Source organism: Mustelus asterias, chromosome 6 (genome assembly GCF_964213995.1).
Source record: "Mustelus asterias chromosome 6, sMusAst1.hap1.1, whole genome shotgun sequence".
Classification (NCBI taxonomy): domain Eukaryota; kingdom Metazoa; phylum Chordata; class Chondrichthyes; order Carcharhiniformes; family Triakidae; genus Mustelus; species Mustelus asterias.
In genome coordinates this window covers 111,754,949-111,771,562 of record NC_135806.1, presented here as the reverse complement: position 1 = coordinate 111,771,562, position 16,614 = coordinate 111,754,949, and the positions used below count along the sequence as shown (strand labels likewise).

Sequence of the window (16,614 nt, the reverse complement as noted above, 5' to 3'; positions counted from 1 at the left end):
GTCGCCACACTACCAGAAGGATGTTGATGCATTGGAAAGGGTGCAGATGAAATTTACCAGGATGTTGCCTGGTTTGGAGGATATGGTCTATGAAGAAAGGTTGAATAAACTTGGATTGTTTTCATTGGAGCGTCAGAGGATGAGGGTGGACCTGATAGAGGTTTACAAAATTATGACAGGCCTCGATAGAGTGGATTGTCAGAGTCTTTTTCCCAGGGTCAAAGGATCAATTACTCAGGAGAATAGGTTGAAAGTGAGAGGGGGAAAAGTTTGAGAGAGATGCAAGGGGCAAGTTTTTCACATAGAGGGTGGTGAATGCCTGGAATGCGCTGCCGGAGGTGGTGGTGAAAGCAGATTCTATAACAACGTTCAAGAGGCACCTGGATTGACACAATAATTAGACAGGGAATAGAGGGATATGGACCACACAGAGGCAAGAAAATATTAGATTAGAGAGGCATCTGTGTCGACACAGACTTGGTGGGCCGAAGGGCCTGTTCCTGTGCTGTACTGTTCTTTGTTCTAAATGACACGGCATTAAAAGAAACTATCATAGCAGGACCAACTTTTACCCACTGAGAATAAGTAATCAAAACATAGCTCTCCCTAGAGTTTACTAACTGACATCCACAAATCATTAACAAACAATGCACCTCTAAGGCTGGGATTGAGCAGTGAAGAATAATAATTAAGGACCTTGATATATCTCTAAATGTTACATGCATACAATGACTAAAATCTGCATTTTAATCTGTAAACACCAAAAACATGTTTGCGAATCCCAAATCACAAGCAAAATACAAACTACTAGAAGGATTGATGTGTGCTGACATCAGCATGCCAAGATCCAGGGGTAAAGTCCAAAGTTTACAAAGTGAATGTTTTCCAAATTGCTTAGTTTAACCTACCCAAACAAATAGAGGACTGGACAACCCAAAATATCTATATTCTTATTTAACTGGTACCACAACTACACTAATAGAGAATCTATTATATAATATTTTTATTTGAATATTATTCGATTTTGACCATTAGAACAAGCGAGAAAAAGGAAGAGTAGGCCATTTATTGAATTACTATTCAGTAAGATCAAGGTTGATCAAGTTCATAGAATCACAGAATCCCTACAGTGCAGAAAGAGGCCATTCGGCCCATCGAGCCTGCACCAACAACAATCCCACCCAAGCCCTATCCCTGTAACCCCATGTATTTACCTTGCTAATCTCCCTGACTCTAAGGGGCAATTTAACATGGCCAATCCACCCAACCTGCACATTTTTGGACATCAATTCAGATGCTCCTATCTGCCACACCTCTCAAATGCTTTGATTTCCTCAGTATTCACAAATCTGTCCCCCTCTGACTTGAATGTGCTCAATGACTCACTATCCACAGTTCTCTATTGTAAGAGATATCCAAAGATTCACAATCCTTTGAGTGAAGAAATATCTCATCAGTTGTAAATGGCAGGCCCCCAATTCTGACACTTGGCCAGAATTTTCCAGATTTATAAAATCCACAGGCGAGGAAGGGTTCCAGGCCTGTCAACGAGCCACTCACTCCACGTTCTTACAGGAGGCAGTCAATTAACAGGTAACTTTGCATTCACTGTCCAATTAGGGATAGCAGCCAGCACACACTTGAGGGGGTGGGGTCAAAGGGTACATTCTCCCAGCTTCTGCCCTGTCAAACAAACCCCTTATGACTTTTATATGTGCCAATGAGGTCCTCTCTCATTTTTCTATAAACTCTCAGCCAAGTTACTCAATTTTAGGGCAATCCCAGGAATCAGTAGATGAATCTCAGTTGCGTTTTTCTTGAGCAAGTATATCCTTCATGTAAGGAAACCAAAACGGTGGCACACAGTTAGCACTGCTGCCTCAAAACGCTAGGGACCTGGGTTCGATTCCCGGCTTGGGTTACTGTCTGTTCTCCCCGTGTCTGCATGGGTTTCCTCTGGATGCTCCGGTTTCCTCCCCAGTCCAAAAGACGAGCTGGTTAGGTGCGTTGGCTATGCTATATACACCCGTACAGGCACCGGAGAGTGGTGACTAGAGGACTTTCATAGTAACTTTGCTGCAGTGTTAATGTAAGCCTACTGGTTGACACTAATAAATAAACGTGTACACAGTACTCCAAGTATGGTCTCACCAATAATGGTAGGAAAACTCCTTTCTTGAGATTAGAAAGCAAGGGCTTTGACGTTGTTATTCTTGAGAGGGGAGGAAATAACTGCTGTTCCCTTCTGGCCACACGAAACTGTGAGAACGAAGGTTTTAAAGCTATACAAATTTAACAGGTGGTTCAAAGTCATTTCCTTTTCTGGTTTCGCAATGTCACCTCCCCAACCCATGTGAAAAAAAGGAAGGTGCACAATTCCTTAAAGTTTGTGCACATCTTTATTCAGGAGTGAAACACACTTACTGAAAGTTAGAGATCACAGACATGTGAAGTGTCCCTAATACAGAGCTGTAGCTGTTAAACATGTGTGTTCAAAGTGCATGTTGAAGAGCCGCACCCTGGCTGTGTGTGTGTGTGTGTGAGAGAGAGAGGGAGGCAGAGCCCTGGGATCTCCAGGAGACTTTAATCCGGCTCCACTCCCACTCCCTCCCGCCTCTGACCCAATTCCACACACCCGGGGCGGGAGAGGCTCGAGCGCACTCTCACCCCCTTCAACAACAAAAAAAGTGCTGGAAAGTTCGCAAATGGCAGATGGAAAAAAAGTTTGAGAGAAAAGGGGGGGATAAAATAAAATGCAACTTGAACATTTAAAAAGAAATCCTAAAAGGGACACGTTTCAAAGCAGCAGCAAAAGATTTCAAGACAAAAAAAAAGTAATTGAGTGGGAACCGGAAACCTGAAGACACGTCCTCTCCACAAAAACTTCAGATAAAAGATATTTAGACACGTTTTCTACATTGCCCAACAGCGGCCCCGCTTTCTTTTAACACCTCAGGGTTGCCAGGGGTAAGGGAGGCTGCTCCAATTATCATCTGCATCATTGTAATTATTTATGTGGCAAAAGTTGTTGCAGACTTGCCCGGGAGTCGCGTGCTGTGGATATAAAGTAGCTCGAGGCGTTCACCATCTGTCTGTGTCCCAGTGCTCACCGACACTCACTCTCTCACACACACACTTCTCTCTTACTCACATCCATAGCGGGGTCTGTGCAGAGCCTGGTTCTCCTCGTACATCCTCGCCTCACTGCGCTGCACGCTCCGGATTGTCTGCTGTCTACACGCGTGTCCCGCACTGGCTTCCCCACCCCCTGCACTCACTCACTCTTGTGAGCTGGGGCTGCCTTCACCGGCCCGTTATACCGTGGGGAGCAGCGCCTCTCTCCGGCCACACTCTGTGGCAGCGGCCCCTGTTGGCTTAGGCGGCAATCTTCAAGTTCTACACACACACACTCACTCACTCAGGGTAATACTCCCTGTATTTGTAATTTTTGGTGAGTCGGGTGTCTGACATATGACGGGAAACCCCACTATCCACGTTTAAGAATCTTCCGACCAAGCGATAGGGAATTCACTCCTTTAGGATTTCTATGGGGATCACCTTCCCTCTATCATAAAGTCTGAAGTGGGAATGGGGAACTTCACGGTGGGCAATTCCATTGACAATTCCTCAGATAATGAAGTGACCTGTGCCCAAATGCAGCAAGACCTGAAAAAAAAATTCAGGCTTAATTTGTTAATCGGATAGTAACTTATTTTTTAATGTATGTCACAAGTAGGCTTACACTGCAGTGAAGTTACTATGAAAATCGTTTGTGCCTGAATATCAACTTATATTAAGTTGATCTTTCTCTGCATCCTAGCAATGTCTGTAACACTACCTTTCTGCACCCTCTCCTTTCCTTCTCTATGAACGGTATGCTTTGTCTGTATTGCACGCAAGAAACAATACTTTTCATTGTATACTCATACATGTGACAATAATAAATCAAATAAAATAAAAATATTGGGCAATGATCTCCAACAAGAGTAAGTCTACCCACCTCCCTTTGACATTCAATAGGAATGGTATCATTGAAACCTCCACCGTCAACATCCTGGAGGTTGCCATTGACCAGTAATTGGACCAGCCATATAAATACTGTAGCTACAAGACCAGGTCAGAGGCTGGGTATTCTATAGTGAGTGACAAGTCAGATGTGTGGTGGAATGCTCTTCATTTGTCAGGATGAGTGCTGCTTCAGCAAGGCTGAAGAAACTCAGTGCCATCCAGTACAAAGCAGCCTGCTTGATCGAGTATAAAGTTTATTTATTAGTGTCACAAGTAGTCTTACATTAACACTGCAATGAAGTTACTGTGAAATTTCCCTCGTTGCCTGTTCGGGTACATGGAGGGAGAATTTAGCATGGCCAATGCACCTAACCAGCATCTCTTTCGGACTGTGGGAGGAAACTGAAGCACCCAGAGGAAACCCATGCTAACACGGGGAGGACATGCAAGATTCCGCACAGACAGTGACCGAAGCCAGGAATCAAACCTGAGGCAGCAGTGCTACCCACTGTGCCACACTATATCTCTTTACATACTCTTTCACCAGATACATGCTTATTCACAATTTCCAATTTCTCAGCAGCAATACCCAGCTTCCAGCCTTTCATCTTTCTCATATGCATTGTCCCCATTTCTTTACCTAATTGTCCAGCTACTTACTCATCAAAAAGGTGACAGCAAACAAGAATCAAATGAGAATGACAAGAAAAAACTCCTTTACAAAATTCTGCTGTCTGCTTATACTTTAGGATGAATTTTAACTCTCTACGATTGGCAGGTAAGGAATGGGACATCAATTTAAAATGGAGTATTTCCATTCCTCACAGGTTCCCCATTTTAATGAAATCGCATGAGTGCACCTCCAGGTCCAGCAAAAAAAGTTCTGGTCTCTGCTGCTGTAGACTCTTGCAGCAGCACTAACCACCCTCCACCCACCATGCACTCTGTGTGCTGATAATGTCCCGCCCTATCTTCCCCAGATTTGCCTCGCTGTCAACAGCCTTTTCTTATGCTAATACATAGCCTCCAAGCCAACCAATCTTCACATCACCCTGCTGGCGAGCTACCGCTTTCCACCTAGACTGGGTGAATAGAAATTTGGCATGTCAGCTATGACTCTCACCAACTTTTACAGATGCACCATAGAAAGCATTCTTTCTGGTTGTATCACAGCTTGGTATGGCTCCTGCTCTGCCCAAGACCACAAGAAACTACAAAAGGTCGTGAATGTAGCCCGATCCATCACGCAAACCAGTCTCCTATCCATTGACTCTGTCTACACTTCCCGCTGCCTCGGCAAAGCAGCCAGCATAATTAAGGACCCCACGCACCCCGGACATTCTCTCTTCCACCTTCTTCCTTCGGGAAAAATATACAAAAGTCTGAGGTCACGTACCAACCGACTCAAGTACAGCTTCTTCCCTGCTGCTGTCAGACTTCCAAATGGACTTGCCTTGCATTAAGTTGATCTTTCTCTACACCCTAGCTATGACTGTAACACTACATTCTGCACTCTTTCGTTTCCTTCTCTATGAACGGTATGTTTTGTCTGCATAGCGCGCAAGAAACAATACTTTTCACTGTATGTTAATACATGTGACAATAATAAATCAAATCAAATCAAAAGAGATATTTAAGTTAGATCCAAGTCTTCGCCAAACACCACATAGGATTGCCATCCATTCCCATTGATTTCCCACTGGAAGTTACAATCAATCTCTCTTTATCGTCAGCATCTGCCTTGTCTCCATTTCTTAATGTCTTGCTCAAAGTATGAGTCCTGACAATATTGGTAAGATGGATCACCATAAGAACATAAGAACATAAGAAATAGGAGCAGGAGTAGGCCATCTAGCCCCTCGAGCCTGCCCCGCCATTCAATAAGATCATGGCTGATCTGAAGTGGATCAGTTCTACTTACCTGCCTGATCCCTATAACCCCTAATTCCCTTACCGATCAGGGATCCATCTATCCGTGATTTTAAAATATTCAACGAGGTAGCCTCCACCACTTCAGTGGGCAGAGAATTCCAGAGATTCACCACCCTCTGAGAGAAGAAGTTCCTCCTCAACTCTGTCCCAAACTGACCCCCCTTTATTTTGAGGCTGTGCCCTCTAGTTCTAGCTTCCTTTCTAAGTGGAAAGAATCTCTCCACCTCTACCCTATCCAGCCCCTTCATTATCTTATAGGTCTCTATAAGATCCCCCCTCAGCCTTCTAAATTCCAACGAATACAAACCCAATCTGCTCAGTCTCTCCTCATAATCAACACCCCTCATCTCTGGTATCAACCTGGTGAACCTTCTCTGCACTCCCTCCAAGGCCAATATATCCTTCCGCAAATAAGGGGACCAATACTGCACACAATATTCCAGCTGCGGCCTCACCAGTGCCCTATACAGATGCAGCAAGACATCTCTGCTTTTATATTCTATCCCCCTTGCGATATAGGCCAACATCCCATTTGCCTTCTTGATCACCTGTTGCACCTGCAGACTGGGTTTTTGCATTTCATGCACAAGGACTCCCAAGTCCCTTTGCACAGTAGCATGTTGTAATTTTTTTCCATTTAGATAATAATCTAATTTGCTATTATTTCCTCCAAAGTGAATAACCTTGCATTTGTCAACATTATACTCCATCTGCCAGATCCTCGCCCACTCACTCAGCCTGTCCAAATCTCTCTGCAGACCTTCTACGCCCTCCACACGATTCACTTTTCCACTTATCTTTGTGTCGTCTGCAAACTTTGTTACCCTACACTCAGTCCCCTCCTCCAGATCGTCTATATAAATGGTAAATAGTTGAGGCCCCAGTACCGTTCCCTGCGCACGCCACTAGTTACCATCTGCCAACCAGAAAAGCACCCATTTATTCCGACTCTGCTTCCTGTCGGATAGCCAATCCCCAATCCACGCTAACACCCTACCCCCAACTCCGTGTGACTCAATCTTCTTCAGCAACCTTTTGTGAGGCACCTTATCAAATGCCTTTTGGAAATCCAAAAACACCGCATCCACCGGTTCCCCTCCGTCAACCACACTAGTCACATCTTCATAAAAATCCAACAAGTTCGTCAAGCACAACTTTCCCCTCATGAATCCATGCTGCATCTGCTTAATCGAACCATTCTTATCCAGATGGCCTGCTATTTCTTCTTTAATGATGGATTCCAGCATTTTCCCAACTGCAGACGTTAAGCTAACCGGCCTGTAGTTACCCGCCTTTTGTCTATTTCCTATTTTAAACAGCAGCGTAACATTAGCCGTTTTCCAATCTGCTGGCACTACCCCAGAATCCAACGAATTTTGATAAATAATCACTAATGCATCCGCTATTACCTCTGACATTTCTTTCAGAACCCTGGGATGCATTCTATCCGGTCCCGGGGACTTGTCCACCTTCAGTCCCGTTAGTCTACCAAGCACTGCCTCCCTGGTAACCTTAATTGTATTGAGTACCTCTCCTCCTACCAACCCTCTATCATTAATATTCAGTAAACTATTTGTGTCTTCCACCATGAAGACCGACACAAAAACGTATTTAAAGTTTCAGCCATTTCCTCATTTCATAGAATCATTTTCCCACTATTAAATTTCCCACTATTAAATCCCCCCTCTCGTCCTCCAAGGGTCCAACATTCACTCTTGCCACTCTATTCCTTTTTATATACTTGTAAAAGCTTTTACTATCATTTTTTATATTTAGAGCTAGCCTAGCTTCATAACCTATCTTTCCTTTCTTTATCGCTTTCTTAGTCGCTCTGTGTTGTTTCTTAAAGTTTTCCCAATCTTCCGATTCTCCACTATTTTTGGCCACTCTGTACGCATCGGTCTTTAATTTAATACTCTCCTTCATTTCCTTCGTTATCCACAGCTGGTTATCCCTTTTCTTACAGTCCTTCTTTTTCACCGGAATATATTGTTGCTGAGTACTGAAAAGGATCTCCTTAAAAATCCTCCACTGTTCCTCAGCTGTCCTACCTACCAGTCTGCTCTCCCAGTCCACCTTAGCCAATTCACCCCTCATCCTATCGTATTTCCCTCTGTTCAAACAGAGGACACTGGTATGGGAGCCTACTTTCTCCTCTTCCATTTGTACCAGAAATTCGACCATATTGTGATCACTTGACCCAAGAGGGTCCTTCACAAGAACATCCTTAATTCTACCTACCTCGTTACACATTACCAGATCTAAGATAATTCGTTCTCTCGTCGGTTCTGTAACATACTGTTCAAGGTGACTATCCCGACAGCATTCTAAGAACTCTTCCGCCATCCCACCATCTTCTTTGTTCAGTTAAAGGCATGCTGTAATTTTCCTACAAATATGGTGCATACCTAAAAATAAATACAGATTCTTTATCTATTGGACATACTTGTGTACAATACATACTCAGATTTCTGTACATTCAGAAAGTGTTACTTTGCAAGTGATAATACGTCAGTGTTTCAATCAATTTGCTAGTAACAAAAATAATAAAATGCAAAAAGACATTCATGGGATATAATCTTCACCCCAATTTTAGCCTTTAGAAATTTATTTAACATTCAGCCATTTTAGTAATATTCCAGCAATATCATTGGTTTTTATTTATCGTTTATGCTACTTTCAGTGGTAAATTAAAGTCACAAAATAGGACTTGGTACTTTGAAAATTAATCATTGATTAATAATGGGTACATAACTCAGAAGTTCAAAAGATCATCGATCTTTTAGAGATGATTCAGAGAAAATCAATAAGAACGATTTCCAGGATATAAGACTTTTGTTTATATGGAAAGACTCAATGAACTGGACTTTCAAAAGAGAAAATATGTTCAGAAGTGTGTATAATCCATATTTTTTAAATGAGTGGCATAATGATGGATGTGATTGCTGTTGTCAAACCTTTAAAAAAGGTTACCTAATGTCAACAATAACCACAATTAATTATATAGGACCACATTTCTGAAAGATGTGACAGTAAAACACTCTTTGTGCTAGATACCTCTTATTTCAAGCTCAGTCATGTTATAACTATTCCTTGCTTCCTTTCGTCTGGTAAGTCACTAATCTATGTCCATTGAAAGCGATTTATTTTAAATAAGTCTCTCATGTGGCACCTGGTCAACTGCCTTTTGGAAATGATGATCACAACAAAAAAATGATGGAAGATGCAATCAGTTGGCCTTCGCACCTAGCTAGAATTTCCATTCTGACCTTCGCTTACCTTCTTGTGTAGGACTCGGGTTTTGCATACAGGATGAACTCTAACCCAAGAAGCTGGGTCAGGGCTCCTGCACTCAGGGAGTTTTGGGTGGAAATCTCCTCCTGTCAGAATACTACTAGTGAGAGGGCAAACTCTCCCACTGTGATATGATATTTGCTGGCGAGCTCATCATTTGTTGCCTCGCCTTGTTGTCTTTGAGCAGGTGGAGGTAAGCTGCTTTAATGAACGGCTGCAATCCACATTGTGCAGATACCACAGTGCTATTAGGCAAGGAATTCTAGGATTTTGACCCGACAGTTCTTATATAAGATATAAGAAAATAAACCTTTCAGAAAATATCTTATTGTGAGATTTTATTCGTGTACATAATCCATATTAATATAAAACATATGGAGAAGAATTGAGAAAGGAAATAAGAAGGTTAACAATAGTGTATGAGACTAGCAGGTAACATAAGAAGGAAAGCAAATGTTATTTATAAACAATTAAATAATAAATGAGGAAATTTACAGATCTGAAAAGAGATCTTTCAATGGAGGCAGAAGGCATGGTTGAGTTTCTAAATGAATAATTTGCAACTACCTTCACTAAGTAAAAAGATACAGCCAATGCCACAGTGTGGGAGGAGGGACTAGAAACATTAGACTGGACAAAAATAGATAAAGCAATAATGATTAAGATGTTGGCACTCCTGAAAATAGCCAGACAAAATGCATTTAAAGTCACTACGGGAAGTAAACTTGGAGTTATCAAAGGCTCTAGCCATGATCTCCCACTCTTCTTTAGATATGGCAATGCTGTCAGCAGACTGGATGGTAGCAAGTGTTATAGCCCTGTTCAAAAAAGGAGACAGGAGTAAACAAAACAGCCACAGGACAGTCAACCTAATGTCAGTGGTGGGAAAACCTTTTGGAGATAATAATCTGAGACAAAATTATTTGTCACTTGGAAAATTGTGGGTTAATAAACAACCACCAACCCAGATTTGTTAATGAAAAATCATGGTTAATGACCTTAATTATGTTTTTTGATTCAGTGATGGAGAGGGTTGATAAAGGTGGCATGATGTTGCGTATATGAACTTTCATAAGGCATTTAATAAAATATGACATATGTTAAGATCCCCAAAGAGACAGATAACTTTTAGAAAGATATTCAGATTTTCAGTAGCTGACTAGAAAAATCTTACAACAAGATATCAGGTTTTAAGACTTTTACTACAATAAATAAACCAAAGCCAATGTTGTCTAAACACCATTCAGTAGGCAAGTTAAACTCTACAGAAAAGGTGCCCCATTTAACTTTTAAACAGATGGAACATCCACCTCCACATTATGCTTTACTTTGTCCCTTACATGGGGCACTTCATTATTTAGCAACCAGTCCACAGCTAGTATGATGGCTTACTTCCTTTCTCCTTTCCCAGCCAGGAAACCTCTAACCCCTAAATTCTAAACTGATTTTCACAGAGAGGGCTATCCTGGAGATTCCTCTCTCTAGCCAAAGCTAGGCGAATCTTCCAACCTCATTTAATTCTCCTAATCTTGGGGCTGAATATTATGGTGCATTTCAGTGGGTGGGACTCACACCAAAAATGGGTGGATCACTGACTCCCACCCCCACTATCATCTTCCATGTATAGTATGGCAATTATCTAATTAATGGCTGCAGGGCTAGTTTACAGCCCATGACATCACTGGATTGTCATTTTCCCATCCAATCTGAGTCCGGCAGTCTAGAAGGAGATCGCAGACACTAACTTAAAAGGATACCTGGCAGGGGATAGTGTAAGATGCCCCTGCAATTTACTGCGGTCAAAAGCAAGAAATAAGTTTTTGATCTCTGCAAGATTGTCAAGCATTGGCAAAAGTAAGGTTTATTAATCTTAATAATGTTTCAAATCCTTCAATTGTTTAGAATTAAATACAGGGAACATCATCTATTTAATATTAAGACCTTAGTATTGTGTAGCTGAATCGTTCTAATATGTATTCCTCCATAGATAGCCGAAAGAAGGGAGCAAGGAGAAAGGGAAGCAAGAAGGTGCCAAACTATCCCCCATTTCAGTTATTATCCCCTCTATGCCCTCCTCCAGGCTGTGATCACTAGGCATTAGAAAATACAGCAGATCCGAGGAGAAGACCTCCCTCAATGACCCGAGCTGCCTGGATGGAGGTGGCTGAAGAGTTCAGCAGTATTGGCGTGGTGCCTCGAAATTAGAGACAGTGCCAGAAGAGGCTAAATTATCTTTTGAGATCTGCATGGGTGAATAAGTCTGCAATCTGCCTGTCAGTGTACACAGAAAGTACAGGGAATTTCAATAAGGCTTCAGAAGTCTGAGCTAGTACTACGTACAAATGACATTGCTCGTGACCTCAATACCTCAGTGGAGGTGTGATTGTTGTTAAAGCGGGTGGGGGTTGGCCTTAGACTTAAGGAAGGTACACCAACGTATTGGTTGCCAATCATTGTGCAGACTGTGCATTCCTCACAGACCTTGGACAGGTGATTAAATTAATACATCTGAGAATAAACATCATAGCGCTGTCACACCTCATTTTAGAAAAACCACGCCCACAATGCCCAGGAGAAGAAAAGGACTGGAGGTGGCGTGCCCAAACTGACGCTCCGGCGCCTGTTCGGGTACACTGAGGTAGAATTTAGCATGGCCAAAGCACCTAACCAGTACATCTTTCAGACTGTGGGAGGAAATCGGAGCACCTGGAGGAAACCCACGCAGACACGAGAAGAATGTACAGAAACCGCACAGACTGACCCAAGCTGGGAATCGAACCCGAGTCCCTAACCACTGTGCGGCAGCAGTGCTAACCACCGTGCCACCCTTTTTTTTGTGTATTATTCATTTTGTATTTTTCACTTCCCTTTTCTCATCTTGCTCCTAAATTGGCTTTGTTGTTGGCAAGTGCCATATGCTGAACCATGTAAATGGCTGTTCTTCATTTATAAGCTATTGTGGCAAGATTGACATGATAACTGATCATGAGAACATGACCGCTAAACCTAATCCTGGTCCCTCCTGGGGTCTTGCATGCATACTTTAACAAAAGTCATTGAAGAGTATTCAGAAGTGGAAACTATGGTTTATTTTTTCTTCCTCTAGCCCAAGGGCATGGAGACAAATTATCCTTCACCACTGAGATCAGCAATCTCATCACAGACGTTTGATTTTCCTAATCTATATGATTCAGTTTATAGATCAGCTGAAGAAGCTTGTAAACCAATAGATCCCTTGGTACAGGGTGGCATGGTGGCACAGTGGTTAGCACTGGTGCCTCACAGCACCAGGGACTCTGGTTCGATTCCTGGCTTGGGTCACTGTCTGTGCGGAGTCTGCACATTCTCCCAGTGTCTGCGTGGGTTTTCTCCGGGTGCTTCGGTCTCCTCCCACAGCCCGAAAGACGTGCTGGTTAGGTGCATTGGCCGTGCTAAATTCATCCTCAGTGTACCCGAACAGGCACCGGAGTATAGCGACTCGGGGATTTTCACAGCAACTTCATTGCAGTGTTAATGTAAGCCTACTTGTGACAGTAATAAATAAAGATAAAAGATTCGAGTTAAAAAGTTTCATTTGAAATGTTGCAATTATCGGTAATAGTTCATTGGTAGGAGAAAAAATTTAAACTGTTGGTGCCATCAGGTATGAATATGCATCATGTGATGCATCTTATAATCTCAAGAGTCATATGATGCATTCCATGATCATGAGAGTGAAACTAGTAGGGTCTGAAATAATGTGGTATAAACTAAACCAATAAGATTGACAGCTCATTCTTTTAAACAAAGGGAGGAAAAAAAATTCCCGATTCAGTACCCACCACTGAAGTATCAATGTTTTCAAAAGTTCTTTGCCACCTTTTGTCCAGTCTTGTAGTTTCTTTAAAGAAATATGTGGGCTGTGTGCCAATGTTATATAAAGGTTTTAGTTACATAGCAGAGAAGCATCAAACATCAAGTCTGGTGTGACACATGACCCTTTACAATAGCTGCACATTTAATCCTTACAACAGTCCACCGCCTCGCTTGGCAGCACTTGTGTTCTTTATGGAGAATGATTAACAGTAACTTGTAGAACAGTGCCCTAGAAATAAGATACTTGAAAAATAGATACATTTCTAAAATTGAATCTCTGGCAGGTTCTGTTACAGGAAAACCGTGATGTCTTGAAGTATTGTAACCAAGGCAGATTCAATCTCATTTTGTGTTGGAAGTAATCAGAGGAAGCTTTATCACCACCTCTCAAAAATATTCCAACGCTTCACACAGAAGAAATCATGTTATATAATTATCGTGGGTAAACACAATGTCCACTTGGCACAAGGCAGGGTCGCAGAAGCTGCAGTAAGATGAAGTAGCAGTTAACTGGACATCCTAGTGCTATCTCACTGTCATGTTACACTTGAAGAACACATGAGGACGACCTAAACCGGGATGTTGGATTTATGTCACATTATCAGTAACCCCCACAGCTTTCCCCCGGTCTTGCAGAATCTCACTAGCTGTCCTGTCTGGAGACAATACACATCTCTTTAACCTGTGTTGAATGCTCCCTCCACCCACATTGTCTGTACCTTTAAGACCTGGCTGGCTGTAGAGATTCGCATTCTAATCAGTATTCTGTAACTTGATTTCTGTGTCTGTTTGCACTGTTTGAGAGCACATTTCCACTCCATCTGACGAAGGAGCAGTGCTCCGAAAGCTTATGGTATTTGCTACCAAATAAACCTGTTGGACTTTAACCTGGTGTTGTGAGACTTCTTACTGTGTTTACCCCAGTCCAACGCCGGCATCTCCACATCATGTTACACTTGACACAGGGGTGTGAAATTTTGCTAATTTGCAAAACTTGAACTTACATTCCTTCACCTCTGATCTCCGCATCTGATCTGTCACCAAAACCATTTTCGTACAGATGTTGACTATCTAGCTGATCTATGCCCCTCATTATCTTAGAGAACTCTATAAGATCACCCCTAAGCCTCCTACGCTCCAGGGGAAAAAGTCCCAGTTTATCCAGCCTCTCCTTATAACTCAAACCATCAAGTCCCAGTAGCATCCTAATAAATCTTTTTCGCACTCTTTCTAGTTTAATAATATCCTTTCTCTGGTAGGATGACCAGAACTGTACACAGTATTCCAAGTGTGGCCTTACTAATGTCTTGTACAACTTCAACAAGAAGTCCCAATTCCTGTATTCAATGTTCTGACCAATGAAACCAAGCATGCCGAATGCCGCCTTCACCACCCCGTCCACCTGTGACTCCACTTTCAAGGAGCTAGGCACCTGTAGCCCTAGATCTCTTCGTTCTATAACTCTCCTCAATACCCTACCATTAACTGAATAAGTCCTGCCCTGGTTCAATCTACCAAAATGCATCACCTCGTATTTATCTAAATTAAACTCCATCTGCCATTCATCAGCCCACTGGCCCAGTTGATCAAGATTCCATTGCAATCCTAGGTAACCTTCTTCACTGTCCACTATGCCACCAATCTTGGTGTCATCTGCAAACTTACTAACCATGCCTCCTAAATTCTCATCCAAATTATTAATATAAATGGCAAATAACAGCAGACCCAGCACTGATCCCTGAGGCACACTGCTGGACACAGGCCTCCAGTTTGAAAAACAACCTTTATAACCCCCCCTGTCTTTTGTCATCAAGCCAATTTTGTATCCAATTTTCTATCTCACCCTGGATCCCATGAGATTTAACCTTATGCAACAACCTACCATGCAGTACCCTGTCAAAGGCTTTGCTAAAGTCGATGTAGACAATATAAACTGCACTGTCCTCATCTACCTTCTTGGTTACCCCTTCAAAAAACTCAAATTCGTGAGACATGATTTTCCACTCACAAAACCATGCTGACTGTCCCTAATCAGTCCTTGCCTCTCTAAATACCTGTAGATCCAGTCTCTCAGAATATCTTCTAACAACTTACCCACTACAGATGTTAGGCTCACCGGCCTCTAGTTCCTAGGCTTTTCCCTGCAGCCCTTTTTAAATAAAGGCACAACATTTGCCACCCTCCAATCTTCAGGCACCTCACCTGTGGCTGTCGATGGTTCAAACATCTCCGCTAGGGGATCCACAATTTCCTCCCTAACCTCCCACAACATCCAGGGATACACTTCATCAGGTCTCGAGGATTTATCTACCTAGATGCGCTTTAAGGCTTCTCAGCAGTCACGGGCCTTCAGCCTCTGATCTTCGGGTAAGCGTTCTCCAAGGCGGCCTTCACGACACACGACAACGCAGAATCGCTGAGCAGAAACTGATAGCCAAGTTCCGCACACATGAGGACGGCCTCAACCGGGATCTTGGGTTCATGTCACACTATCTGTAACCCCCACGACTTGCCTGGGCTTGCAAAATCTAACTGTCCTGTCTGGAGACAATACACATCTCTTTAACCTGTGCTTAACCCTCTTTCCACTTACATTGTCTGTACCTTTAAGAATTGATTACCTGTAAAGACTCGCATTCCAACCATTATTTTGTAAATTGAATTGGTGTCTTTATATGCCCTGTTTGTGAACAGAACTCCCACTCACCTGATGAAGGAGCAGCACTCTGAAAGCTTGTGGCTTGAGCTACCAAATAAACCTGTTGGACTTTAACCTGGCGTTGTGAGACTTCTTACTGGGTAATCTAGGGCATTGGGGCACAATTTCAGAATAAAGGGCTGATCATTTAGGATTGAGATGAGGAGAAATTTCTTCACTCAAAGCATTATGAATCTTTGCATCTCTACCCCAGAAGCTTGTGTATGCTTCATTGTTGAACGTATTTAAGGCTGGGACAGACTGAGTCTCTTAGGGAATCAGGAGCTGTGGGAAGCAGGTGGAAAAGTGAAGTTATGATCAATGAACCACCATAATCATATTGAATGGCAAAGCAGGTATGGTGGGCCATAAAGTCTATTCCTGCACCTATTTCTTAAGTTCCTCCACATCAACCTATTTCTTATTTCTTACCCTCACACTACCATCCTGCTTGAGTTGCCTTGTTCTCAAACTTTGGAATTTCTTTCCTCCCCATCTCCATTTTGGCATTCTCTGCATGCCTCACTGCCACGTAATCACCAAGATCCATTTAAACCATCAAACATGTAGCTGGTCATCAATTTAATGCCTCACTTGAAGAATGGCATCTGCACCCCAGATTATGCTGTGAGGTCTTGGAAAAGGGATAGGGCATGAATTTATCAGGTTTTGATTCAGAGGCAACTGAGCCAAGCTGAAGCAAAAACAAACAAAAAAATTACAAAACAAAGCAAGTGTGTAAGATTCTGTATTAGAAAACTATAAATGTTGTGTATGACCATTTATCAGAACGCAAAACGGAAAGCTACATAAATATTTCACCAGGA

General features: G+C 42.5%; 1 protein-coding gene across 1 annotated transcript in view; it reads right to left on the bottom strand.

Annotated features, from left to right (window-relative positions):
• The window catches only part of iqgap2 (IQ motif containing GTPase activating protein 2), a 354,173-nt gene extending 350,860 nt beyond the window's left edge, over window positions 1-3,313 (bottom strand). Inside the window, exon 1 of the mRNA XM_078214942.1 lies at window positions 3,152-3,313. Within this exon, the coding sequence (XP_078071068.1) occupies window positions 3,152-3,194 (43 nt within the window). The 5' untranslated portion in view covers window positions 3,195-3,313. The remainder of the gene's footprint in view (window positions 1-3,151) is intronic.
• Between the last annotated feature and the right edge of the window lie 13,301 nt (window positions 3,314-16,614).